At 49.5% G+C, this 26623-nt stretch overlaps 1 protein-coding gene across 1 annotated transcript in view; it reads left to right on the top strand.

The window, feature by feature from the left end:
• TNFRSF6B (TNF receptor superfamily member 6b) overlaps positions 1 to 22671 on the top strand; it is a 28892-nt gene extending 6221 nt beyond the window's left edge. Inside the window, exons 2-5 of the mRNA XM_048495812.1 lie at positions 6218 to 6386; positions 7866 to 8247; positions 18052 to 18309; positions 20709 to 22671. Coding sequence (XP_048351769.1) covers positions 6339 to 6386; positions 7866 to 8247; positions 18052 to 18309; positions 20709 to 21004 — 984 coding nt within the window. The 5' untranslated portion in view covers positions 6218 to 6338 and the 3' untranslated portion in view covers positions 21005 to 22671. The remainder of the gene's footprint in view (positions 1 to 6217; positions 6387 to 7865; positions 8248 to 18051; positions 18310 to 20708) is intronic.
• The last annotated feature ends 3952 nt before the right edge of the window (positions 22672 to 26623 follow it).

Here is a 26623-nt window from a genome sequence, read left to right as displayed (position 1 = left end):
TGTTTTGGACGTAGCACATTAACTTCATAGGTGGGCTAGACATGATAGCCATGTTTAAATATTTGAAGGGATGCCGTGTTGAAGAGGGAGCAAGCTTGTTTTCTGCTGCCTCCGAGACTAGGACTAGGAGTAATGGATTCAAAGTTCAGGAAAGGAGATTCCGCCTAAGAACTTCCTGACAGTCAGGGCTGTTCGTCAGTGGAATTCACTGCCTTGGAGAAGTGAAGCAAAATGTCTTTGCTGTTACCCCTGAAATCCCTCAATAATGTGGGGGGAAATTATTTGTAAATTGCAAAAAATAAAAATAAAAAATCAGCACAATTAGGACCAAATACGAAGAGCTGAATGTCGAGAGCGCTGAGAAAGAGAAACGGTTTGGGGCCCTCAAGAGAGCCAGCGTGGTGTAGTGGTAAAGAGCAGGTGCACTCTAATCTGGAGAACCGGGTTTGATTCCCCGCTCTGCCACTTGAGCTGTGGAGGTTTATCTCGTGAACTTGGTGAAGCTGGGTGACCTTGGGCTAGTCACAGTTCTTCGGAGCTCTCTCAGCCCCACCCACCTCACAGGGTGTTTGATGTTGGGGGTGGAGGGAAAGGAGACTGTAAGCCCTTTGAGTCTCCTTACAGAAGAGAAAGGGGGGATATAAATCCAAGTCTTCTTCTTTTTCTGAATGGTCGTGGGCCACCTCTTCCAGATGCTGCGGTCAGTAACAATCTACTGGTGGCACCATGCCTGTAGGATGTCCCATTGGCCTTGTTCAATAATGCACAAAATAATGGTTTTGACATCAGTGGTGTGTAAAAATGAATGATAATGCTCACATTCGCTGTATTCTAACACGGAAGCGTACAATTTTCACAGCTGCTGCAACTCAACTGACCGCACTAACATCTTCATCTGAAACAGAGTTTAGCATCCATGAGGTAGGGCCTGGGTTCAAATTCCGCCGTTTGCCACGGCAGTTCCTAAAATGACTCTACTACAACCACACTTTCTCAGCCTAGCCTACCTCAGGAGGGGCCTCAGAGTTGAGGGTAAAAGGCAGGAGGGGAAACTGATGCTCTAAAGCCCTTTGGGAGTCTCTCAGAGCGCACTTTCGGCGGGTAGCCATGTTGGTCTACAGTGGAACACTAGATACGAGTCCAGAGACGAACAAGATTTGGGGGTATGCGCTTTTGAGCGTCAGTTCTCCCTCAGATCACACCCCATCCAAGGTGTGAAGTTTCCATCTAGGAATGAACGTAGCTGGTATGGATGGACGCTCCATCCCTTGCAGCAGGGGTCTGCAACCTGCGGCTCTCCAGATATTCGTGGACTACGATTCCCATCAGTCCCTGCCAGCATGGCCAATTGGCCATGCTTGCTGCCCGGGACTTCCTTGGTGGTACACACTGTGTCCAGTGAGAAGGGAATGTTTAGCTTCTGAACTCTGACAAGATCTATCAAACATCACTATATTACGTACTGAACATTATATTAAGTGTAAAAATGAATACAGGAAGGAATGGATGAATGGCACCAATTGTTCTCGAAGTGATAAATAGCTAAAAATGACTTTCTGGGTGACCAATGTTACAGGAGGAAACAAAGCGGTGGGGGATACTACTCATCTAGTGTAATATGGGGGACATTGAACTCGTCTTAGTCTGCTGATAGTTGTCTTGCTGGTGTATTACAGAAGGTTTACGAATTGTTATAGATAGCAAATAGTAGTGGATATAGTAAACAGGATTTTTTTTTGGGGGGGGGTAAATATTTGTGTATTGAATAGCAATATGTAAAGTTTTAATATTAGATAATAATCTATATTTAGTAAGGATTGTTAAACTGTTACATATTAATGTTGTGTAACAGCTTGATTATTGATGTATATATTAGTAATCTTTGGTTGGAAATAAAAAAATTTAAAAAAAAAGATCTAGCTGGTCAGGGCTAGTTCTAGCTCAGGGGTAGGGAACCTTTAACACTCAAAGAGCCATTTGGACCCGTTTTCCACGGGAAAAGAAAACACTTGGAGCTGCAAATAAGTTTTGACATTTAAAATAAAGATAACACTGTATATATTGGGTTTTTTTAACCTTTTATTCCACTCATTCTGAGAAGCGCATGGATGCGCCTGCCCTGCTGCCTGCAGGGCAGGCAAGGATGAAGTCGGTGGCTTGGTCTTGCCAGCTGCCGGGAAAGCGCCCGCCCCGCTCCAATGGGGCGGGCGAGAGGGGAAGCCCACGGCGCGGCCCAGCCGACCACGGACAGTTGGTGCGCCCGCCCTGCTGCCTGCAGGGTGGGCAAGGATGGGGGCGGCGTCTCAGCTCGTGGAGCCGTAGTGCAAGGGCAGAAGAGCCGCATGCGGCTCTCGAGCCGCAGGTTCCCTACCCCTGTTCTAGCTTGTCAAGCTGCTGTGGATACTGTTTTCCCCATAATGCAGAAAAAGAATAAATGTAAAAGCCAGTGTGAAGTGGAGAGCCATACGAGAACCCTGTAAGGTAGGCGCTCACTTCGGTCCCTCGGGGCTGTTCTCTTTGCGCTCTGCAAAAAGCTGCGTGCCTTGCCAAAAAAAGAGAACCAGCCGACAGCTGATAGAAGCCAGAGGCTTTGCAGATCCTTCAAAATGTGTGGTTGGCCAAGAATGACATCAGCGGGTGCAGCTACACAGTGCTTGAAGTTCCTTGCACGAAGGATTAAGGGCTGTGTACAGTTTGCTGTGAGCAGGATCCTGTTTTGTAATCGTGCATCGTTTTACGTGTCACGCCAACGCTGCTGCTTGGCTTCAGTTCCGTTTTTTAGGCTTCTGGTTGGTTCTGCAACCCAAATCCCAGTTGCGTTTCTCACTGAGTGCCTCATCCCATCGATTGCATTGACTCACTCCTTGCAATCCTCTTTGAGCCCTGGGTGTGACCCAAGGAAGACGGAAAAGATCCAGGAAAGGGAACGGCGGCGTCATGACACAGCCCTTAAGAGATGAGGAATCAGATGCAAAACCGGACAACACCGTAGACCCGAAGGCGACTCCTCAAGAGGAGTTGAGAGTAACAGAGCCAAGCCCTTCCCAGCCAGAGGTGGCGCAGCTGTGAGAGCCTTCAGACGAGCTAAGCGATGAGCCAGCTGCACGAAGAAGGCAAAGGCATCAGCTCAGTAATAAAAGGAGAAGGGCCTGCATTGCAGCCTGACGTGGCAAAAGCAGAGGTGGGATCCAGCAGGTTCTCACCAGTTCCCGAGAGGGGGTTACTAATTATTTGTGTGTGCCGAGAGGGGGTTGCTAATTGGGTCCGCTTTTCCGTCTCCCCGCCCTCACCTCCCCGAGAGGCATCCTGCCTTTGAACGTGAAGCTTCCATATAGCAATTGCGACTAATAATGTAACTCCCTGAACTGGGTTAATCCCTTTCAGGTACTGCAATTCATGGATTCTCATCCTAATGGGGATCATTAGGAAAGGAATTGATAATAAAACTGCAAAGATTGTCATGCCCTTATATAAAGCAGTGGTGCGACCGCACTTGGAGTACTGTGTCCAGTTCTGGTCGCCGCATCTCAAAAAGGATATTGAGGAGATAGAAAAAGTGCAGAGAAGGGCAACGAGGATGATTGAGGGACTGGAGCACCTTCCCTATGAGGAGAGGCTGCAGCGTTTGGGACTCTTTAGTTTGGAGAGGAGACGTCTGAGGGGGGATAGGATTGAAGTCTATAAAATTATGCATGGGGTAGAAAATGTGGACAGAGAGAAATTTTTCTCTCTTTCTCACAATACTAGAACCAGGGGGCATTCATTGAAAATGCTGGGGGGAAGAATTAGGACTAATAAAAGGAAACACTTCTTCACGCAACGTGTGATTGGTGTTTGGAATATGCTGCCACAGGAGGTGGTGATGGCCACTAACCTGGATAGCTTTAAAAGGGGCTTGGACAGATTGATGGAGGAGAAGTCGATCTATGGCTACCAATCTTGATCCTCCTTGATCTGAGATTGCAAATGCCTTAACAGACCAGGTGATCGGGAGCAGCAGCAGCAGCAGCAGCAGAAGGCCATTGCTTTCACCTCCTGCATGTGAGCTCCCGAAGGCACCTGGTGGGCCACTGCGAGTAGCAGAGAGCTGGACTAGATGGACTCTGGTCTGATCCAGCTGGCTTGTTCTTATGTTCTTTCGTACCTTTTATCTCACCAGTCTCTATCAAAGAACCTGTGTGTTTCACCCTTGCTGTGTTCAGATTTGTGAGTTGGGGCATTTTCTATCATGTGATGATGATTTAGAAATGACCTGGTGCAAAAAAATTTTTGGGGTCGTGGTGGGGTGGCTGCCCATGGGGGGGGGGGGCATCCAACTCAGTTTTTGCCCAGGGCTCAGGTTTGCCTGGGTACGCCTCTGCCCCCTTTGCTGAGGGGTAGGGGCTGGCGAGGGAACCTGTTACTAAAAGGTTTGGATCCCACCACTGGGCAAAAGGCTGTGCAAGCCATAAACAGCAACATCAGAGGAGTATCGAGTCTTTGCAGGATCCTGGCGTTAGCAAGGGCATCTTCTGTAGAGGCGGAGCGAGGGGAAATTGCACCTGGTGTGCACGTACGCCCTGTGCCCCTGCCACGCTGTTGCCCACCCCAAAATATGCCCCCGCCACGCCATCTCCACAGCCCGGCCATGCCTCCACTGCTGCTCCACCTGGGGCGTCGCGCCCTCCCCCCCCCCTCCGTGGGCACTACACCATTGACCCTATATAAACCCTGTCTTGGACTTGGCTCTGTCGGCGTGCAATGAGTGTGCTTCCTGAGGAAGCATACACCTGCTCACACCTTGAGCCTCTTTTTCTAGCCTGCCTGCCTTCTTGAACTCCTAGACTACTTGACCTCTCGCTGCAGAGGTGTCCAACTCTGGACTGATGGGAATTGTAGTCCATGAACATCTGGGGCGCCAGAGTTGGACACCCCTGTCTTACTACCTGACCATACCTGCGCCTGCCTTGGACTTTCACTTCTCAAATACAAATACAAATACAATACCTTTAATGGCATATACTTTCACTTCTCAATAGCGCTTGTGCCTGCCGTGACCTTGAATTGAGCACGCTTATGCCTGCCACCCAGTGTGACATAGCTAACACCGGCCTGCAGCACAGGCAGACTGCGTGCAACACAATTAAATAAAATTTTAAAAATCTACCACACAAAGAAGAAGAGTTTGGATTTATAGCCTGCTTTTCTCAACCGTAAGGACTCTCAAATCAGCTTACAAGCTCCTTCCCTTCCTCTCTCCACAACAGATGTCTCATGAGCAGTGGTGGGATCCAAAAATTTTACTAACAGGTTCCCATGGTGGTGGGATTCAAACTGTGGCGTAGCGTCAATGGGGCTGGGCGGGGCACGACGGGGGCGTGGCCGGGCATTCCGGGGGTGGGGCATTCCTGGGAGGGGCTGTGGCAAGGACGCAGCCGCTGCGCCGGTCCTTGGGTGGGAAACGAATGCACGCAGGCACCGGCTGCCACGCACGCCGGTGCACCTCCTGCTAGACTGCTTCAAGTTCTACGCGCTACTACTGAGAGGAGGGGCATAACTCAGGCAAAAATCACATGGCAAAATCACCAATTAGTAACCCCCTCTCGGCACACACAAATGATTAGTAGCCAATCTCGGGAACCTGTGAGAACCTGCTGGATCCCACCTCTGCTCATGAGGTAAGTGAGGCTCAGAGAGTCCAGAGAGAACTGTGTAGCCCAAGGTCACCCCGCAGGCTTTCTGTGGAGGAGCGGGGAATCAAATCCGGTTCACCAGATAAGAATCTGCCTGTGTGGTCTAGGGCAGGGGTCTGCAACCTGTGGCTCTCCAGAGGTTCACGGACTACAATTCCCATCAGCCCCTGCCAGCATGGCCAATTGGCCGGCAAGAGCTGATGGGAATTGTAGTCCATGAACATCTGGAGAGCCACAGGTTGCAGACCCCTGGCCTAAGGAAACAGATCCAGTCCACCAGATAAGAATCAGGTGGCGGAGCAGGGAATCAAACCCGGTTTCCTAGATTAGCGTCTGCTTTTCTTCACCACTGCACCACGCTGCCTCTAATGTCTAATCTTCGATCCCAGTGAGACTGAATTGCGTGTCGCTTATTTATTTTGACTTACACGCATTGGTGTGAATGAGCTGTGGGATATTTCGTAGCCATCTATGTTTTGCCTCCAGCATTTTGTGTAGACGTGGACAACATTACAGCTCCCCTTTTCTGTTCTTTCCTGCTGTAGAACTTCACCTTCGCTGGACCCGAGTTGCATAATTCACGGAGGAAAAGAAAACCTTTTCCTCGGCAGGCTGCAGAGCTCTCTTCATCCTCCACTCTCTGACAAGAACCGCCGAGCTCCTAGCATGATGCAAACTGACTGCAAGAACAGATCCTTCAGGAACCTGCCTACGGTAAAGCCGCCGGCTCCCTCTTCCTGTCAGTTCTGTTGGTTTGTAAACGTTCCCGTAAATATGTCCCAGCAACGTGGAGAGAGCAGATAGGAATTTTTCTCTGTGTCTTGTAACACTAGAACTCGGCATCATGTTAGGCAGTAGGTCTATTGGCAGCCGCGAGCCGTGATAGTCAAAGAGAACCTCCATCTTTAGAGGCAGTGTATCCCTTAAGACCAGGTGTTAAGAGACAGATAAGGGCCACAAGTTTCATGGCCTGTCCTTAGCAGGAAACATCTAGGTAGGACCTTTGGAAACAGAATACTCAATTGGTGGTTGTGGGCTTTCTGGGCTGTGTGGCCATGGTCTGGTAGAAGAAGAAGAAGAGTTTGGATTTATATCCCCCCTTTCTCTCCTGCAGGAGACTCAAAGGGGCTTACAATCTCCTTGCCCTTCCCCCCTCACAACAAACACCCTGTGAGGTAGGTGGGGTGAGAGAGCTCCGAGAAGCTGTGACTAGCCCAAGGTCACCCAGCTGGCGTGTGTGGGAGTGCCCAGGCTAATCTGAATTCCCCAGATAAGCCTCCACAGCTCAGGCGGCAGAGCGGGGAATCAAACCCGGTTCCTCCAGATCAGAGTGCACCTGCTCTTAGCCACTGCTCTTAGCCACTACGCCACTGCTGGTTGCAGGAGCAGCTGGTAGATCTTGTTCCTAATGTTTCGCCTGCATCTGTGGCCGGCATCTTCAGAGGTGTATCACAGAGAGGAGTGTGTTACACGCTGTGTCCAGTGAAAAGGGAATGTTTAGTGGGATATATATTGCCCATATCCCAGGGTGGGGAACCAATCAGTGTTTGGGTGGAATTTGCTATGCAAAAGGTGTGGTTGACTGCATTGTATTGCGGGTGGGTTTTTCAGTCCATTTACATTCATATTTGCGTTCCCTGCAGTAGCAACAGCATTAGTGAATGCAAATTCTGTGTCCGGGTGGAGTTCATTGTCTATGAACCTAGCATGCCCTAGGGCGGCCTTTGATTCTGGTGTTTGATTCTGGTGATTCTGCTAACTGGAATACTCAATTAGCTGGGCCCCAAGGAGGTGGAAAAGAAACAGAAAGAGTATGTAGAAAGGCGGAAAGACCCTCTGTGCCAGATAAAAGAAGAAGAGGAGTTTGGATTTATATCCCCCCTTTCTCTCCTGTAGGAGACTCAAAGGGGCTTACAATCTCCTTGCCCTTCCCCCCTCACAACAAACACCCTGTGATGCAGGTGGGGCTGAGAGAGCTCTGAAGAACTGTGACTAGCCCAAGGTCCCCCAGCTGGCGTGTGTGGGACTGCACAGGCTAATCTGAATTCCCCAGATAAACCCCCACAGTTCAAGCGGCAGAGCGGGGAATCAAACCCGGTTCCTCCAGATTAGAACTCACCTGCTCTTAACCACTACGCCACTGCAAATGTTGCTTCGATCTGGGACTCACTGCTTTCTTTCTGCCCTCTCTAGTGGATGGTTTATGGCCTCCTGGCATTCTGGAGCCCTCCGGTTTCTAGCAGTCCCACTTACAAATGGCAAGATCCCATTACCAACTATGAACTCGTATGCCAGCAGTGCCCGCCGGGGACGTTTGTGGCACAGCACTGCACCCAGGATATGCCAACCCGCTGCGAGAGCTGCCCCAGCCTCTACTATACCCAGTATTGGAACTACCTCGATGAATGTCTGTATTGCAACACTATCTGTAACAGTCGGGAAGAGGAGGTGCGACCGTGCAACGCCACGCACGACCGGGCGTGCCACTGCAAGGCTGGCTATTACTTCGACCCCGTCTCTGATTTCTGCCTGCCGCACTCTACCTGTCCTCTTGGGAGTGGAGTCGCTCAACCTGGTATGTATGCTAGCTACGTTCCTTTTCCCAGGTCGGAAAAAATATCTCAAGCTTGCGAGGGCTGCGAGCCGATAAAAGGCGGTCTTAGCATTTATATAGCGCTTTTGGGGAGTTCAAATCGGTTCAGGTCCGTTATCTTGTCATAATCCTCAGAACAGCCCTGCAAGGTGGGCCTAGAACAGCGATGGCGAATCTTTTCGAGACCGAGAGCCCAAATTGCCACCCAAAACCCACTTATTTATCGCAAAGCAATTTAACCTGACGTAGGAGGTTAAGAGCTCGTGTATCTGATCTGGAAGAACCGGGTTTGATCCCCAGCTCTGCCGCCTGAGCTGTGGAGGCTTATCTGGGGAATTCAGATTAGCCTGTGCACTCCCACACATGCCAGCTTGGGCTAGTCACAGCTTCTCGGAGCTCTCTCAGTCCCACCCACCTCACAGGGTGTTTGTTGTGAGGGGGGAAGGGCAAGGAGATTGTAAGCCCCTTTGAGTCTCCTGCAGGAGAGAAAGGGGGGATATAAATCCAAACTCTTCTTCTTCTTCTTCTAGTTTAGAAAAAACGGTTGACTCCGAGGTTTGCATTACTCAGGAGTAAGCTTGGTAGTAGTCAGTGGTTTTGCTTTGAAGCAACCATGCAACTCTTCCAACGGGTGAATCACGACCCTAGGAGGGTTTTCTCAGATGCAAGCCCCATTGCCAGCAATTGAGCTTACTCCCAGGTAAAGGTTCGTGCTTTGGTTCTTTGCATGAAAATCAGTGGGGCTTAACAGGGTTACCTACACTGCTTCCCCAAAACTAGGTTTTAGGTTTAACGCTAATAATCAAGCCGAGTGGCTCAGGCCAGCCTAGATGTGTGGGGGGGGGGGGGACGACTCTGTTTGTACGTGCCCACAGAGAGGGCTCTGAGTGCTCTGGCACCTATGCCATAGGTTCGCTACCATTGGCCTAGAAGAAGAAGAATTTGGATTTATATCCCCTCTTTCTCTCCTGTAAGAAGACTCAAAGGGGATTACAATCTCCTTTCCCTCCCCCCCCCCAACAAACACCCTGTGAGGTAGGTGGGGCTGAGAGAACTCTGAAGAACTGTGACTAGCCCAAGGTCCCCCAGCTGGAGTGCACAAGCTAATCTAGTTCCCCAGATAAGCCTCCCCAGCTCTACCTTATAATCTCCACATTGCAGGCGGAGGGCTGAGAGAGACCTAGTTTGGCCGAGGTGAGCTTTGAACGGGGACCTCTGGGAACATAGCTCAGTTTCTTAACCGTTAGGGTATAAAAGCCCCCTTGAATTATTTTGGGCAACTTTAAATAATGGCGGGTATGCTGGTGTAGTCCCTGACCTGGATGGTGCAGGCTACCCCGGTCCTATCAGGTCTCAAAAGCTCTCGTCGGCCCTGGCTAGTACTTCGAACGTTTTGTTTTTGTGATCCGTGATTTTATGCCGGAATGTAAATTATATTTGGGTGCTGTGTGGTTTCCGGGCTGTATGGCCGTGTTCTAGCAGCATTCTCTCCTGACGTTTCGCCTGCATCTGTGGCTGGCGTCTTCAGAGGATCCTCTGAAGACGCCAGCCACAGATGCAGGCGAAACGTCAGGAGAGAATGCTGCTAGAACACGGCCATACAGCCCGGAAACCACACAGCACCCAAGTGATTCCGGCCGTGAAAGCCTTCGACAATACATTAAATTATATTTATTGCATCTCTTTACATTGGCTGTGTGCCCAAACGAAATGATTTGATTTGATACATCAGTGGGAGACCGGCAAGGATGCCCATGTACTCTATGCCCAGGAAGGCAATAGCAAACCATCTCTGTTGGTCTCTTGCCTTGAAAACCCTACTGATTGCCTGCAAGAAATAGCTGGAACTTGACGGCACTTTACATGCACATATTGGAATCGGTTTTCAAGACCCGCCTTGTTTGTCCCACGTCTCCAGGGGGAAAACGGGAGGTTGATACTAATATAGTAGTATTTAGAGGGGGGTCTGCAATTCAGCCGTTCATGGATCATTAAAGATCCCGGCCTGCCAGCATGGCCAATTGCTGGCAGGGCTGATGGGAATTGTAGTCCATGAACATCTGGAGAGCTGCAGGTTGCAGACCCCTGATTTAGAGCAATGAAGAAGAGTTTGGATTTATATCCCATCTTTCTCTCCTGTAAGGTGACTCTAGGGTGATTACAAGCTCCTTTCCCTTCCTCTCTCCACAACAGACACCTTGTGAGGCCGGTGGGGCTGAGAGAGTTCAGAGAGAACCGTGACTACCCCAAGGTCACCCAGCAGGAATGTAGGAGTGCGGAAACACATCTGGTTCACTAGATAAGCCTCTGCCACTCAGGTGGAGGAGTGGGGAATCAACACGGTTCTCCAGATTAGAATCCACCTGCTCTTAACCTCTACACCACGCTGAATGGAAGGTTGCTCCTTGTAGTGTTATTTAGAGCATTGCTATGTACAAATTATGTGTGGGCTAATTGTATTGGCTGTTCAAGGGAGTTTGCATCTGGGTCCTTGTCTCAGAGCACGGACTTGGAGGGCTGTCGAGCTCGGGAACCACTGGAGAGAAGACCAGGGGATGACCTAACAACAGCGTGAAGTGAGGGAGCGCCAAGTGGGGATTAACGGGAGAGCCGAGTTCGAAAGCCTTTAGTCTCGGCAAAGATCTTTGAAGACCTGTCCAAACTCTAGTCGATGCATCGATTTAGCATCCACCGAGTCTGTTTATTGGAGAGGTCTCCAGGATATCCCATAGAATAGATGTCCTGCTGAGATACCGCAGGAAGACGGGGTTAAAACCCTAACCCTAACCTCAGGACTGTCAAAGCGAGACGAGGCCGGAGCAGCTATTGAGAGGGGAGGGAGGGCAGAGAGGAGGACCGAGGATGAGGAAATGCACGGTCTCGACCGCCCAGCCTTCCGGCAGCCTAGCGATGAGAAACATTTCTAAACAATTGCCCAAAATTGGGATGCGGCCAGGCAAATGAGTGACTTGTTGAGATTTGAAGAGCTGTGCCGTTCAAGTGATTCACCAGAACCGGAATTTATAAATGGAATCAGCTTTATCAACACTGTGTGGGGGGGGGGCGGGGGGGGAGGGGAGCAGGTGTCTGTCTGGAAGTGTTTTGTGAGTCATAAGTTCGAGCGGTACAACACATTCAGCATACGCGAAGCCACATTCCTGTTGAGTCAGAGTGACCCGTGTGGTCTCCTCCGGCCGGTCGCTGCATAAACACGTGAATCACACTTGTACTCATAATCCTACTCATGCTGAGAGCCAGCGCGGTGTCGTGGTTCAGAGCAGGTGGATTCTAATCTGGAGAACCGGGTTTGATTCCCCGCTCCTCCACCTGAGTGGCAGAGGCTTATCTGGTGAACCAGGTGTGTTTCCCCACTCCTACATTCCTGCTGGGTGACCTTGGGCTAGTCACAATTCTCTCTGAACTCTCTCGGCCCCACCTACCTGACAAGGTGTCTGTTGTAGGGAAGGGAAAGGAGCTTGTAAGCCACCTTGAGACTCCTTACAGGAGAGCAACGTGGGGAATAAATCCAAACTCTTCTTCTTATTACTTCCTGCTAACCTTAAAATACATCAGGTTTTCTCTTTCCTCATCTCAATCCAACATATTCCATAAATTTATAAATTTTATAAACTTTAATAATAAGAATTTTAAAAAACCCACAAAATCTTATTATATTGACCATATAGCGATTAGATCAGTGGTTCTCAGCCTTCCTAATGCCGCGGCCCTTTAATACAGTTCCTCATGTTGTGGTGACCCCTAACCCTTACATTTATCCATTTTACAGATGCAGAGAGTCTTAGGCAACCCCTGTGAAAGGGTCATTCGACCCCCAAAGGGGTCCCGACCCCCAGGTTGAGAACCGCTGGATTAGATTAAATGCTGCTGCAGAAACCAGTTAATTAAACAGGAATACAGCAAATAGATACCAGCAATCCTCTGCTGGAACGAAGTCTCAATACAGCATTTCTTGGTTAATATCGCTTCCCTAGACATTCGTCTAGCCCCGTGGTGGCGAACCTATGGCACTCCAGCTGTTCACGGACTACAATTCCCATCAGCCAGTTGGCCATGCTGGCAGGGGCTGATGGGAATTGTAGTCCATGAACATCTGGAGTGCCATATAGGTTCGCCACCACAGCACTAACCTGACTTTATTTCACAAGATTTTGGGGAGATCTCAATAAGAAAAATGGACTACTGGGTGTTTTATTCAGAACTCCTTGGAGGGACGGTGGAATAAGGATAGAGGCTGAGTTCTCTGGTCAGTAGAAGTCTGTGGGCTGTCGGTTGTTAGCTTCTGAAAAGAAGATTGTGGGTTGGCTCATTCCAAGAAGTCTTAACAGGGCTCTCAGTACGGGCTGCAGAAAGGAAGACAATGACTTAGCATCTCTTCCCCATGTCAAGCCACAGCTGACTTGTGACCCCATGGATTTTTCAGGACAAGACCTGTTCGGAGGTGGTTTGCCATTGCCTGCCACTGCACAGCAACCCAGGATGTTCTTGGTGGTCTCCCATCCAAGTACTCACCCAGGCCTGACCCTGCTTAGCTTACAAGATCTGACTAGATCGGGATAGCCTGGACCGAATCAGCCAGGGATAATTCCCATCAGTTTTCTACCAGCATGGCCAATTGGCCATGCTGACAGAGGCTGATGGGAATTGTAGTTCCTGAACATCTGGAGAGCCGCAGGTTCCCTACCCCTGGCCTGGACCGTTCTGGTTGGGGCGAATGGATAGAGGTGGTTTGCCATTGCTTGCCTCTGTGTGGCGACTCTGCACTTCCTTGGTGGCCTCCCATCCAAATACTAACCAAGGTTGAACTTCTTCGCTTCCAGGACCTCCCTAGCCTCTGATCAGGCTTAGCTTCTAAGTTCAGACTAGCCTTCACCATCCTGGTCGGGGCAGACAAATAGAGGTGGTTTGTCATTGCTTGCCGCTGTGTAGCGACTCTGCAATTCCTTGGTGGTCTCCCCTCCAAGTACTGACTCTTGGGCCCTCCAGGTCAGGGGCCTTTCTTTTGTAGCCTCTCATATTTCAGCACCGAGTCTTGGCATTCAGAACCAACCCCAGCCTGATCCTTGCGCGTTCTTGATGCGTTGCAATATCTGGCAGTAGCCCCATCTGAAGGAACCTCTTGCCAAAGGGGTGTGTGAAGTCACGTCCCTTTTCTTACTCGAAAGCGAATTGGCAGCAGTCCCACATTCTTCAAAAGGAAAGTCCGCCCCTGCCGCCAGCTTTCACTATCTGTTTTTCCTGCCGGGAATCCCAGTTCCGTTTGAAGCTTCGGATGAAGTGGAGATGTCGTGTGTTTTGGTGGTTTAGTGTGGGGTCAAGGCGAACTTGATTGAGATTCTTGCTCGATTGCAAAATCTCACAAGAGGAATGCCGACTCTGGGAAGCAAGGTGGAAGCTGTCCGTTTAAAGGAAATGCTAAGAACTGTGATGCCGGAAAGCTTTGTGTTCTAGTGTACACAAGTTACTGGCTCCAGTAGAAGAAGAAGAGTTTGGATTTATATCCCCCCTTTCTCTCCTGCAGGAAACTCAAAGGGGCTGACAATCTCCTTGCCCTTCCCCCCTCACAACAAACACCCTGTGAGGTAGGTGGGGCTGAGAGAGCTCCGAGAAGCTGTGACTAGCCCAAGGTCACCCAGCAGGCGTGTGTGGGAGTGCCCAGGCTAATCTGAATTCCCCAGATAAGCCTCCACAGCTCAGGCGGCAGAGCTGGGAATCAAACCCGGTTCCTCCAGATTAGATACACGAGCTCTTAACCTCCTACGCCACTGCTGCTCCCTTTTAATGAATAGCCCCTTTTAATGACATGTTGTGGGGGTAGGGACATAAACACACAGCAGATGGTGCTAGGTCAGAGCAATGAGTGTCCAGCACCCCAATATTAGTTGCTGTGGTGTTCGCACAGTAACGTCTGGAACGGGCAGGAGTTCCCATATGTGCCCCCTGCTCTGGGTCACAGAGTTTTCTGTTCCACCCAATAGGAAATAATCATCCTTGGCCCCTTCCGCACACGCAAAATAATGCGTTTTCAAACCACTTTCACCACTGTTTGCAAGTGGATTTTGCCATTCCGCACAGCTACAAAGAACACTGAAAGCAGTTTGAAAGTGCATTATTCTGCATGTGCGGAATGAGCCCTTGATTCCTTAGCTGTGATTGGATATTTTTTAAAGAAGAAGAAGAGTTTGGATGTATACCCCACCTTTCTCTCCTGTAAGGAGACTCAAGGTGGCTTACAAGCTCCTTTCCCCACAACAGACACCTTGTGAGGCCGGTGGGGCTGAGAGAGTTCAGAGAGAACTGTGACTGGCCCAAGGTCACTCAGCAGGAATGTAGGAGTGCAGAAACACACCTGGTTCACCAGATAAGCCTCTGCCACTCAGGTGGAGGAGTGGGGAATCAAACCTGGTTCTCCAGATTAGAATCCACTTGCTCTTAACCACTACACCACGCTGGCTTCTGTCAAATAAGAACATAAGAACTAGCCTGCCGGATCAGACCAGAGGCCATCTAGTCCAGTACTCTGCTACTCGCAGTGGCCCACCAGGTGCCTTGGGGAGCTCACAGGTAGGATGTGAAAGCAATGGCCTTCTGCTGCTGCTGCTGCTCCCGAGCACCTGGTCTGCTAAGGCATTTGCAATCTCAGATCGAGGAGGATCAAGATTGGGAGCCAGAGATCGACTTCTCCTCCATAAATCTGTCCAAGCCCTTTTTAAAGCTATCCAGGTGAGTGGCCATCCCCACCTCCTGTGGCAGCCTATTCCAAACACCGATCACACGTTGCGTGAAGAAGTGTTTCCTTTTATTGGTCCTAATTCTTCCCCCCAGCATTTTCAATGAATGCCCCCTGGTTCTAGTATTGTGAGACCCCCCTGGATCTAGTATTGTGAGATTCTATCAACAAAGATGTTGATAGGGAAAGTGGTCCAGCTGATCCAGTCCCAAACCTGGTAAATCCTACGGGTGCTCTTGAATTTCTAGAGCAGATAGTGAGAGGCAGCATCGTAAAGTGGTAGCTGCAGAACGGGGGCCAGCCACGAAATGCGGAGAGATAGCTGCGATGGCGGGAGCTGCAGGCTCCGGCGTGGTGCCCCTGGGCTTTGCCTTCAGTGAGGTACTGCAGGGATCCCCAACATAGTGTCTTGCTGTGTGTGAATTGTAAACGTTTTCCTGTTTTCCCTCTCCCCTTCCTGGCAATCTCCTGACACCAGCCCATCTTCAAAGAGGTGCGAATGGTTCCCAGGTCCTTTGAAGCTCTGTAGCGCAATTGTTGTCGAAACTGTAGTGGACGGGGAACGGAAGCGGGGGGGTGCTTGAAAGATATAGGTCCTGGATCTGAGCCTCCAGCTCAGATCCTGCTTTGCGTTGTTACTCTTCGTTACGGAATAAAGCTGCTTTAGGACTTTCCTACGGTCTCTGTTGTTTCCACGTTCGAGCCTGACGTTCTTTCCCTCTCACAGCTTTTCCGGTACCTGCCAAGTCTTTTTAAAAAGCAGGTGGTCCGGGTGATGCTTGCCTAGCAGAGCTTCTGATTGGCTGGGCAAATTAAAATAATGCTGGTTGTTGTGGGCTTTCCGGACACAACAACCAGTTGAGTCCGGCTGTGAAAGCCTTCAACAATATGATAAAGTAATGCTGTTTCAATGGCAGCTGCTGCCACCATGTTGGTTTTACTCTCTGTCCTGTTCCCATTACATTTTGTAAATTACACCCCCACCCACCCCCGGCTTCTCTCCAGCACTTCCTCTGTGTGTTCAGCTTTGCCTCCCATGGCAGCCATTTTGTGGCCAGGGTGCCTCCTGTGGCAGCCATTTTGTGGCCAGGGTGCCTCCTGTGGCAGCCATTTTGTGGCCAGGGTGCCTCCTGTGGCAGCCATTTTGTGGCCAGGGGTGCCTCCTGTGGCAGCCATTTTGTGGCCACGGTGCCTCCCATGGCAGCCATTTTGGGGCTGTTCTCACCACCCTATGACTGGATTCTGAAGGTGCCCCACCAGCTGCTAGTGGGCTTTGCTGCTAGTTACATTATATAACACAGCAACACATTAGCGGCATGCGTAGCAGCAAGAGAGTCCACTTTTCAGAAATTACATACTGGCCATAAGAGTCCACAGTTCAAAAATCGGTGACATGTTTCGGTAGCAAACAGCACCAGCAAATGATGCTCTAATTAAATTCACGTTCGTCCAGAACCAACATAAATTCTGGCAATGGGCCAGATGTTTCGGGAATATATTGTGCCTGTTTTGCAAGTCTTTGTTAATGCATTCTTCCAGAAAAAAACAAGTATGCCAGAGGTGCAGCTCCTGGTGAAATGCAGGGTCTGTGGCTTAAACATAGAATAAAATCATAGAGTCATAGAGTTAGAAGAGACCCCAAGGGCCATCCAGTCCAACCCCCTGCAATGCAGGAACACACAATCAAAGCACTCCTGACAAATGGCCGTCCAGCCTCTGTTTAAAAACCTCCGAAGAAGGAGACTCCACCGCACTGCGAGGTCGTGCATTCCACTGTCCAACAGAGCTGACAGTCAGGAAGATTTTCCTGATGTTTAGGTAGAATCTCTTTTCCTTGAACCCATGACTCCTGGTCCTGGTGTCTGGAGCTGCAGAAAACAAGCTTGCTCCCTCACCAACGTGACATAGTGCGTGCCAATCTGTATCAACTGTAAAAGAATAAACATAGGTCAGGAAGCTATCAGCACACTTCTAAGATAAACTTTACATCCCAAAATATCTTATCATTTATCACATAATGGTTTATTGCATAAGCGTAAGCATTTATTGTCATTGTGCACGCACAATGAAATTTACAGCAGCATTCCTCAATGCACACAATTCCAGACTCATACCCCATCCTCGCTTTCCCCTTCCTCCACCCATCCCTACACAGCCCCAAACACATCAACACAAAGCCGTGGAGTTCAGCATCGCCACAGTTCTAGAGTAGAAGCTGTCTCTAAGCCTCTTTGTCCTAGTTTTGATAGACCTGTATCGTCTGCCGGATGGTAACAGTTCAAAAAGAGAGTGTGCTGGATGAGATGGGTCTCTCACAATATTTTGGGCTTTCTTTAGGCTTCGAATGATAGAGTTCCTTCCAAGGAGAGGGCAGCCGATAATCCTCTGTGCAGTAGTGATCACCCTTTGGCGCACCTTCCTATTCGCCACTGTGCAACTGGAGAACCATACACAGATGCAGTAGTTTAAGACACTCTCTATAGCACAGCGGTAAAAGGACACCAGGAGTTTTCCATTCAGTTGTTGTTTCCTTCCAAAGTCCTTCAGATAGTACAGCGTCTTTGCTGGCCTTTCTTAACCACTGCGCAGTCTGTACTTCCAGGTCAAGTCCTCTTCCTTAATCATAACCAGAAATTTAAAAAAACTAGCCATCCGGGCCTACTTGATCTCCATTTATATTCATATTGAATTCTGAGCTATTCCTTCTATAGTCCACTATAAGCTCCTTTGTCTTGTTAGTATTAAGAACCAGGTTATTTTCCCTGCACCATGAGAGCAATCGGTATGCACCATATGCATCTTAGCCTTATCGCCGAGTGTTTTGGGTTGTGGTTACATATTTTATACTCTGTGACTTTTCTTGTGGATTGTGATTTCTTCTGGGGTAGGTGGGCGGGAAGACAGATCTTTGTAGTCAGGATTCTCTGTAGCTGTAATCCCACGAGATCTCCAGCCCTGCGCCGTGTGTTGACCCCCCCTAGCTGCAGATCAAGACTGTTCCCCTGTCGACTCCATTCTCCCGTGCTTCTCTCTTGCAGGCACCCCTCATGAAGACGCTAAATGTGCCGAAAGTGCCTCCTGGGACCTTTCACCAATTGCAGCTCGGCTCTGCCAGCTACACACAGACTGCGTTTCTGCACTCGGCCTGGAGCTCAACGTTCCCGGGAACCAGTTTCACGATGCCCTCTGCACAGCTTGCAAACTCAACCAAACCAACGGCACCCTGGAAAGGCCGGCAGAAGGCCCCGGTAGGAAAATGCAGCTAGTGTGTCCGGCTACAGAAGGGTTCCCCAAAGGTGGTAAACTCTTTCAACATCCTGGGCCTTGTAAATTTATGAGAATGCTAAGCAGAGGCATACCTCTCAGAGGAGCAGCAGTGGCGTAGGAGGTTAAGAGCTCGTGTATCTAATCTGGAGGGACCGGGTTTGATTCCCCGCTCTGCCGCCTGAGCTGTGGAGGCTTATCTGGAGAATTCAGATTAGCCTGTACACTCCCATGCACGCCAGCTGGGTGACCTTGGGCTAGTCACAGCTTCTCGGAGCTCTCTCAGCCCCACCTACCTCACAGGGTGTTTGTTGTGAGGGGGGAAGGAGATTGTAAGCCCCTTTGAGTCTCCTGCAGGAGAGAAAGGGGGGATATAAATCCAAACTCCTCCTCCTCCTCTTCTTCTTCTTCGTCCTCTTTGTCCTCTTCTTCGTCCTCTTCTTCTTCTTCGTCCTCTTCTTCTTCGTCGTCCTCTTCCTTGTCCTCTTCATCCTCCTCCTCCTCCTCCTAGGTTATGGTCATACTCCAGATAGCAGGACTACAATTCTGACAGCCCTCTGCCAGCATGGCTAATTGATCATGCTGGCAGGGGCTGATGGGAATTGTAGTCCACAACATCTGGAGTGCCAAAGGTTCGCCATCACGGTCCTAGGGAAAATGTAGCCCAGTTCAAAACGTGAGTTTTCCGCCCCCCTACCCATGTATGGGGGACTGCCCTCCTGCACCACAACTTTTTTTGCACCAGGTCTTGAACTCAGTGTATGGACGGGGGGGTGGGGGGGAGGAGGAGGGGTGTGCGGGTGATTTTCTGCCCCCCTCCCCATGACTAAATGGCTGCAGCTTGGGGACGTTTGACCCCATATGTTCCCCTGCACGGTACACCCCTGGCACTAAGGGCTTTTTTTCAGGCAATCTCTCTGCCTGTCACAGAATTCCAGACTTGGTTGCGCTCTTCCTCGGGCGGTACATCTGCAGTGGCGTACCTGAAAGGTGTTACCCCCATCTCCTATTAGCTCCCATTGGAAACAATGGGAGATGGGGTCACTCCCTTTGGGAGTCCATAACTTTGGACTCCCTGAACCAAACCTCACCAAACCTGGGTGATATCATCAGGAGAGTCTCCTCAAAAATCCCTGAAATTTTGGTGCTGCTAGCCTAAAATCTGCGCCCTCTGCAGGCCAAAACAGAAAAACACTGAAAATATAAAAAAATCCCACAAACGAACCTGCAAGTTTTTGCGCCCCCCACCAGGCGGCGCCCAGGGCAACTGCCCACTTTGCCCAATGGGAGGAACGCCTCTGTACATCTGTGTTGGAGTTTCAGCCTGCTCATGCAATTGAATGCTCCTCCCTAAAAGAAGAATCTTGGCACATGGAGAACTAGGGTGTAAAGAGAAGGTTCGGTCTTTGCCTTCTTCCTGACATCCTGCATTTTGTAAGCAGGGTGTCCCCCCCCCCCCCCCCCGGCTAAACCTACAACTGTTTCATATTATCAGGCATAGGGTTAACTATTCCAGGTTGGCAAATCCCTGGCAGTTTGATTCCCCACTCCTCCGCCTGAGTGGCAGAGGCTTATCTGGTGAACCAGATGTGTTCCCGCACTCCTACATTCCTGCCGGGTGACCTTGGGCCAGTCACAGTTCTCTCAGAACTCTCTCAGCCCCACCCACCTCACAAGGTGTCTGTTGCGGGGAGAGGAAAGGAAAAAGCTCATACGCCGCCTTGAGTCTCCTTACAGGAGAGAAAGGTGGGGTATAAGTCCAAACTCTTCTTCTTCTGTTATGTGTCTCTATTCACGGACCCTTACAGGTCGCAGGTTTATTTGACCTGTTTATTTATTTACAAAAAAAATCTTGGCTGCTACGCCAACAAATCTGCTCATGGCCACTCCTTGGGCCAAACTAAAAGGGATGGTGGTCACAGCCCTATCCAAAGCATCTGTTCGAGTCCTTTAGAAATTGCCATGATGAGGCCCTTCCTATTGGCAATTTCTACAGGACCACAAATTCTTCCAAAACAGCATTGGTGGCCATATGAATATCTTTGGTTAGGTGTTGTCGCCAGTAGCATTTTCTCCTGATTGTTTCGCCTGCATCTGTGGCTGGCATCTTCAGAGGAGATCCTCTGAAAATGCCAGCCACAGATGCAGGCGAAACGTCAGGAGAGAATGCTGCTAGAACACGGCCATGCAGCCCGGAAACCACACAGCACCCCAGTGATTCCGGCCGTGAAAGCCTTCGACAATACAGTCCTGTGGCTGCCAGCACTTTTAGCGTGGCCTTTAGACACACTGTTTGAAACTCGGCCTACTTCCCACCATAATGTTATTTCACCACGGTTTGCTGGGAGCAGGGAGAAGCATTGAGGGATCGTGCCAGGTTTCTTCGTGGCACGCGCCAGGCTGTGACAAGTCTCTGTCTTGTCTCTTCCAGGGAATTCGGATTGCGAACAGGCGTATATCAACCGCATGGTTTTTAAGATCACCTCGTTGAAGAAACTGCGGCTTTTGAAGCGAATGCTAGAGCAGGGGTCCCTGCCAAAGGAGGGCCAGTATAACCAAATGCAGCTCCAGGCAGAGATCTACTCCGACCTCGCCAGGATCCGGAACACGCCCTCGGAAGCATCTGTGACCAAACACCTCCTGGCGGTTTTCCAAAAGCGCCCTCTCCATCGCTCGAAGTTTCTGCTCTTGAAGCGTTCCCCTTGCAACCGGAGACATCGGATTTGAGCTCTCGCAGAAGACGCGCGACCGCTTTGGATCCCTTTGCCTTGCGTAACTTCCTCTCTGGTCAGGAACAGAAATTTGACTTCTGAAAATGGGTCGTAATGCTGACTTCACAGCAAGCCGGGCCACAGTTTAAGATTAGCAACAGCTCCTGTTTTCTTCTTTCCCATTTGCAATCTTGCTTTTTTTTATTTACCACAGACCGATTGAGGCAAAGACAACGCATTCCTAAACAGTCAGTCCAAATTCGATTTTCCAAAAAATTTGAATTGTGTGATCTGTATGGATCGGCCACCTTTTTAGCACAGTTTGTTTTGTTGTTTTTCATAATTTGTAGCTTTGGGTGGAGGGTATAGTGGTAAGTGTGCCTGGCTTGAGCTAGATTTGTACCCCCACTTGTCCATGTTTTTTCCCCCCGCTTGTCCGTGACAAGCTGCCCTTTGACTTTTGGCCAGTTGCTCTCTGTCACCCTAATCTACCTCACAGGGTTGTTGTGAGTTTACAGTGGAAAAGGAGAGGCACACGTTTGGCCCCTGAGAAGGAAGAGAAGACGAATGTGCTAGACAGAATGAGCCAGGAGACTAACGGCCCCTACCCCCCCAATTCACACTTTTCTTTGATTTTCAGAACATCGGAAAGGAAGTATAGAATACTATTTTTAACTAATAAAGACCTCAAATATAGCAAGGAACTCGCTATTTGATTTCAAATGGACACTGAGCTCTCTAGATAAGAAGAGGCTAATCCCATAGAACAGTGTGTACCTTTTCTGAGCTCAGGTGGAATCGCCACAAGTCCGGACGACCCTGATGAAAGCATATCAGTGTTGTGATGGCTAGGGGAGCGTTAAAACATCATGATCACACCTCCCTTCAGTGTGATATATTTACACACCCATTTCCAGCAGATCTAGGGAATTGCTCTCAAATAGCAGAATAGTTGAGTGGATCGCATTGAAAACTGTCTTCTCACTGAGTGGATTTCAGGCCGTTGTCATTTCAGTTTGGAGTGGAAACTGTTACCGCTTAAGTATTTAGTTATGGTTTCTGGGGTGTGCACTTAGTTTATCAAAGCAAATACTAGCAGAAAGGCAATGTATTGTCGAAGGCTTTCACAGCTGGATTCAACTGGTGGTTGTGGGTTTTCCGGGCTGGTAGATCTTGTGTCACACAGTGTGTCACAGACTTCCCTCTGTGATACACCTCTGAAGATGCCAGCCACAGGTGCAGGCGAAACGTTAGGAACAAGATCCACCAGACCACGGCCACACAGCCTGGAAAATCCACCACAACTAGCAGAAGGGCATTAGGGTGTGAAATCCATTGTTACTTTTAGATGTTTACTTCAATTATTGTGAGCCTTTCTCATGGAGATGTAAAGATTACATGACTAAAGAAGCTATCGGAACGGTATAAATACATGCAACAAACTACGCACTGAAAACTGGATTACAGAATTGGAGAAAAATGTATTCACACAGTATTATGTGAACAATGCAGTTGAAACACAGTATTATATGAACCTTGCAAGGTTCTGCTTATGTCACAAATATCTCTGTTCCCCTTCTTAAAAATGCCGTCCTGAACCATTTTGTTTTATACATTCAGTGAAAACCATGGAAACTGTTACGTGTAGTTTGCATACAAAATAAAGAGAGATCCCACACTTCAGCATTGCACCTGTTCTTATGATTTCAACTCTCAAAATGTGTTATGTGGCGTAGGAGGTTAAGAGCTCGTGTATCTAATCTGGAGGAACCGGGTTTGATTCCCCGCTCTGCCGCCTGAGCTGTGGAGGCTTCTCTGGGGAGTTCAGATTAGCCTGGGCACTCCCACACACGCCAGCTGGGTGACCTTGGGCTAGTCACAGCTTCTCGGGGCTCTCTCAGCCCCACCCACCTCACAGGGTGTTTGTTGTGAGGGGGGAAGGGCAAGGAGATTGTCAGCCCCTTTGAGTCTCCTGCAGGAGAGAAAGGGGGGATATAAATCCAAACTCTTCCTCTTCTTCTTTGTCTTCTTCTTCTTCTTCCTCCTCCTCCATGCCTTGGTTAGAACTTGATAAGGACAATCGCGGTGACAAGGAAATGTAGCTGTGGAGGGGGGAGGATAGAATGCAGATGGTCCCCTGTTCGAACCCTGATGGTCTCCAGTTTAAGGGGTCAGCTGGAGCCTGGGGGGTGGAGCCAACAGTATAAAGCTATTTTTTTAAAAAAATTATTATATCAGTTGAATATTCCATTTTATATTTGCACTCTTCATTCATTTTCAAACATTTCCCCCTTTTTCCCCTCCCCCATATTTTCTTCTTAATTTTATCAAACAAACAGCAGTAAGTTCATTCTTTGTGATCTCTTCTCCCATATTTCCTCCTTGACTCCAGCTTCTTTCATCCAGTCCACACTCCACGTCCTACTTTTCTGGCAAGAACATAAGGAATCAACCTGCTGGATCAGACCAGAGTCCATCTAGTCCAGCACTCTGCTACTCGCAGTGGCCCACCAGGTGCCTTTGGGAGCTCACGTGCAGGATGTGAAAGCAGTGGCCTGCTGCTGCTGCTGCTGCTGCTGCTCCTGAGCACCTGGTCTGCTAAGGCATTTGCAATCTGAGATCAAGGAGGATCAGGTGATTGGTAGCCATAGATTGACTTCTCCTCCATAAATCTGTCCAAGCCCCTTTTAAGGCTATCCAGGTTAGTGGCCATCACCACCTCCTGTGGCAGCATATTCCAAACACCAATCACACGTTACGTGAAGAAGTGTTTCCTTTTATTAGTCCTAATTCTTCCCCTTAGCATTTTCAATGGATGCCCCCTGGTTCTAGTACTGTGAGAAAGAGGGAAAAATTTCTCTCTGTCAACATTTTCTACCCCATGCATAATTTTATAGGCTTCAATCATCTCCCCCCTCAGACGCCTCCTCTCCAAACTAAAGAGTCCCAAACGCTGCAGCCTCTCCTCATAAGGAAGGTGCTCCAGTCCCTCGATCATCCTCGTTGTCCTTCAAAATTTCACCATTTATTTTGCCGCAGTTTATTTTTTTGTTATATCGAAAATCTCCAGTGTCACTTGTTCCCCGGCAGTATAAAGCTAGAGCCGGTCAGTCCAGCTGTTCAGTTTGATCCAGGCCACAGCAAGGCTTGGGTCGAGCTGACACTCTGCAGTTTGAAGCTGGACGCAGGTTTGCTGAGGTCAGCATCAAACGGGCCCATGCTGCTCCCAACTCCACGTAAAGCTCAGGGTGGGGCAAAACCACTGGCCAGCATTCAACTGCACCCCTGTCCAGTGGTGGGATCCAAAAATTTTAGTAACAGGTTCCCATGGTGGTGGGATTCAAACTGTGGCGTAGCGCCAATGGGGCTGAGCAGGGCACAACGAGGGCGTGGTGAGGCATTCCGGGGCGGGGCATTCCTGGGCGGAGCTGTGGCAAGGACGCAGCCGCTGCGCCGGTCCTTGGGCGGGAAACGAATTCACGCAGCCACAGGCTGCCAGGCACGCCGGTGCACCTCCTGCTAGACTGCTTCAAGTTCTGCGCGCTACTGCTGGGAGGAGGGGTGTAACTAAGGCAAAAATCACGTGGCAAAATCACCAATTAGTAACCCCCTCTTGGCACCCACAAATAATTAGTAACCGACTCTCGGGAACCTGTGAGAACCTGCTGGATCCCACCTCTGCCCCTGCCCCAAACTTCATGGAGAGTTCAGAGACAGGAAGCAGTTTTGGGGGGGGGGGGTGGGAGGCTGCCCTGCACTGTATTTGTATGTGACTCCAGGAAGTGGTGCCTGGGCTCTAAATAAGTTCACTAAATAAGTCCTGCATGAACCTGCTCCGTTTCCCCACTGACCTTTTGTTGTGTGCTACTTGCTCCAACTAACCCGGGTTCCAGCGGCACTCCCCACTACCGGAGCGGCGACAACGCAGCTGCCCCGATTCTGCCGCCCTCGCGACCCCTCAGCGCGCGTCATTTCTGTTCCTGTTTGGAACAGCGCCTTTTGGGAAACCCCGCGTGACTACCTGCAGTGGGGAGCGCGACTGCGCGCTCAAAAACACCCGAAGCTTACTAAACCGTTTTGCCCCTGCTTTTTTTTTTTTTAAGTGAGGAAACGGCCCTGGTCTCATCTTGCGCCAGACTCTGAGCACCAACCAGGGGAATGATCATAGAGGGTTCTTTTGAATAATACTTTTTTTTCCCCCTCACACAAAAAACCCCAAACAAAACACACAAATATATACTAAAAGAGAACAAAGAGACCAGGAGGAATGGATTCAAGGTGCAGAGAAAGAGATTCCACCAAAATATTAGGGAAGAACTTCCTGACCGTCAGGGTTGTTCAACAGTGGGATTCACTGCCTCGGAGAGTGGTGGAGTCTCCTTCTTTGGAGGTTTTTAAACAGAGGTTGGATGAACATATGTTGGGAGTGCTTTGATGGTGTGTTCCTGCATTGCAGGGGGTTGGACTGGATGGCCCCTGGGGTCTTTTCCAGCTCTAGGATTCTATGATTCTACTGAGGTCATTAACTGGGCCAGTATTTTCAGCACGGATCACAGAGACTTAGCCGCAGATACAGTAGTTCTTTGGTCAACCCCTCGCCATTTCTGTGATTCTATGAAATCGTGCACACGGAGCTGCCTTCGCCTGATTCAGACTATCAGTCTCTGAAGGTAAATATTGTCTAAGAGCAGGTGCACTCTGATCTGGAGGAACCGGGTTTGATTCCCAGCTCTGCCGCTTGAGTTATGGAGGCTTATCTGGGGAATTCAGATTAGCCTGTGCGCTCCCACACACACCAGCTGGGTGACCTTGGGCTACTCACAGTTCTTCGGAGCTCTCTCAGCCCCACCCACCTCACAGGGTGTTTGTTGTGAAGGGGGAAGGGCAAGGAGTTTGTAAGCCCCTTTCAGACTCCTACAGGAGAGAAAGGGGGGATATAAATCCAAACTCTTCTTCTTCAAACTCTTCTACTCGGACTGGCAGCTGCTCACCAGGGACCCAGGCTGAGGTATTTCACATGCATGGCAAAATCAGCCCCGGATAACATAACTCTTAAGAATAACACTAAATAACCAGCAGAACTCCTTCAGAAAACACACGCCCAACAGGAAACCCTGTCTTCCAAGATAGCCGCAAAAGGTCTTTTTCAGGTTTCCGATACGGATATAAACAAATCTCATGACCTGCACATTCTCTGTGCGGGAATGCCCCTGATATTTCGGAGACAATTAACCTGGCACCATGTGCCTCCCACTCATAACTTATGAGCTTCCTGGGACTTTCCCCTTGGTTCCAGATCTTTAAAAAAAAATTATTTGATCCCTCTCATCCAAGAAGATGGAAAGATAACTCAGCTACAGCTGTTTCCGTCTAGTCAGTTCCGTCACCGCATGTTGTAAGGCGGAAACATGTGTGGGTAGCTAGACCTGAGCAGGCAATTTGCCTGTTCAACATAAGGATGATTGAAGCCACTCGCGCTGTTGCAACACAATCTGCTTTCATCGCCACAATTAATATTGTTACCGCCACAGGAAAATAAACAAAATATTTTCCTGAGTTCAGGTTGCCTGGCTACACTGGCTCCATGCCCGGAGGCGGAGACTTGTGTGGTTCAGAAGCCTCCATAAGACTCACA

Source organism: Sphaerodactylus townsendi, linkage group LG05 (genome assembly GCF_021028975.2).
Source record: "Sphaerodactylus townsendi isolate TG3544 linkage group LG05, MPM_Stown_v2.3, whole genome shotgun sequence".
In the NCBI taxonomy this organism is placed as follows: domain Eukaryota; kingdom Metazoa; phylum Chordata; class Lepidosauria; order Squamata; family Sphaerodactylidae; genus Sphaerodactylus; species Sphaerodactylus townsendi.
Note: the sequence above shows the minus strand (reverse complement) of the source record. Positions and strands in the feature narration are given on the sequence as shown.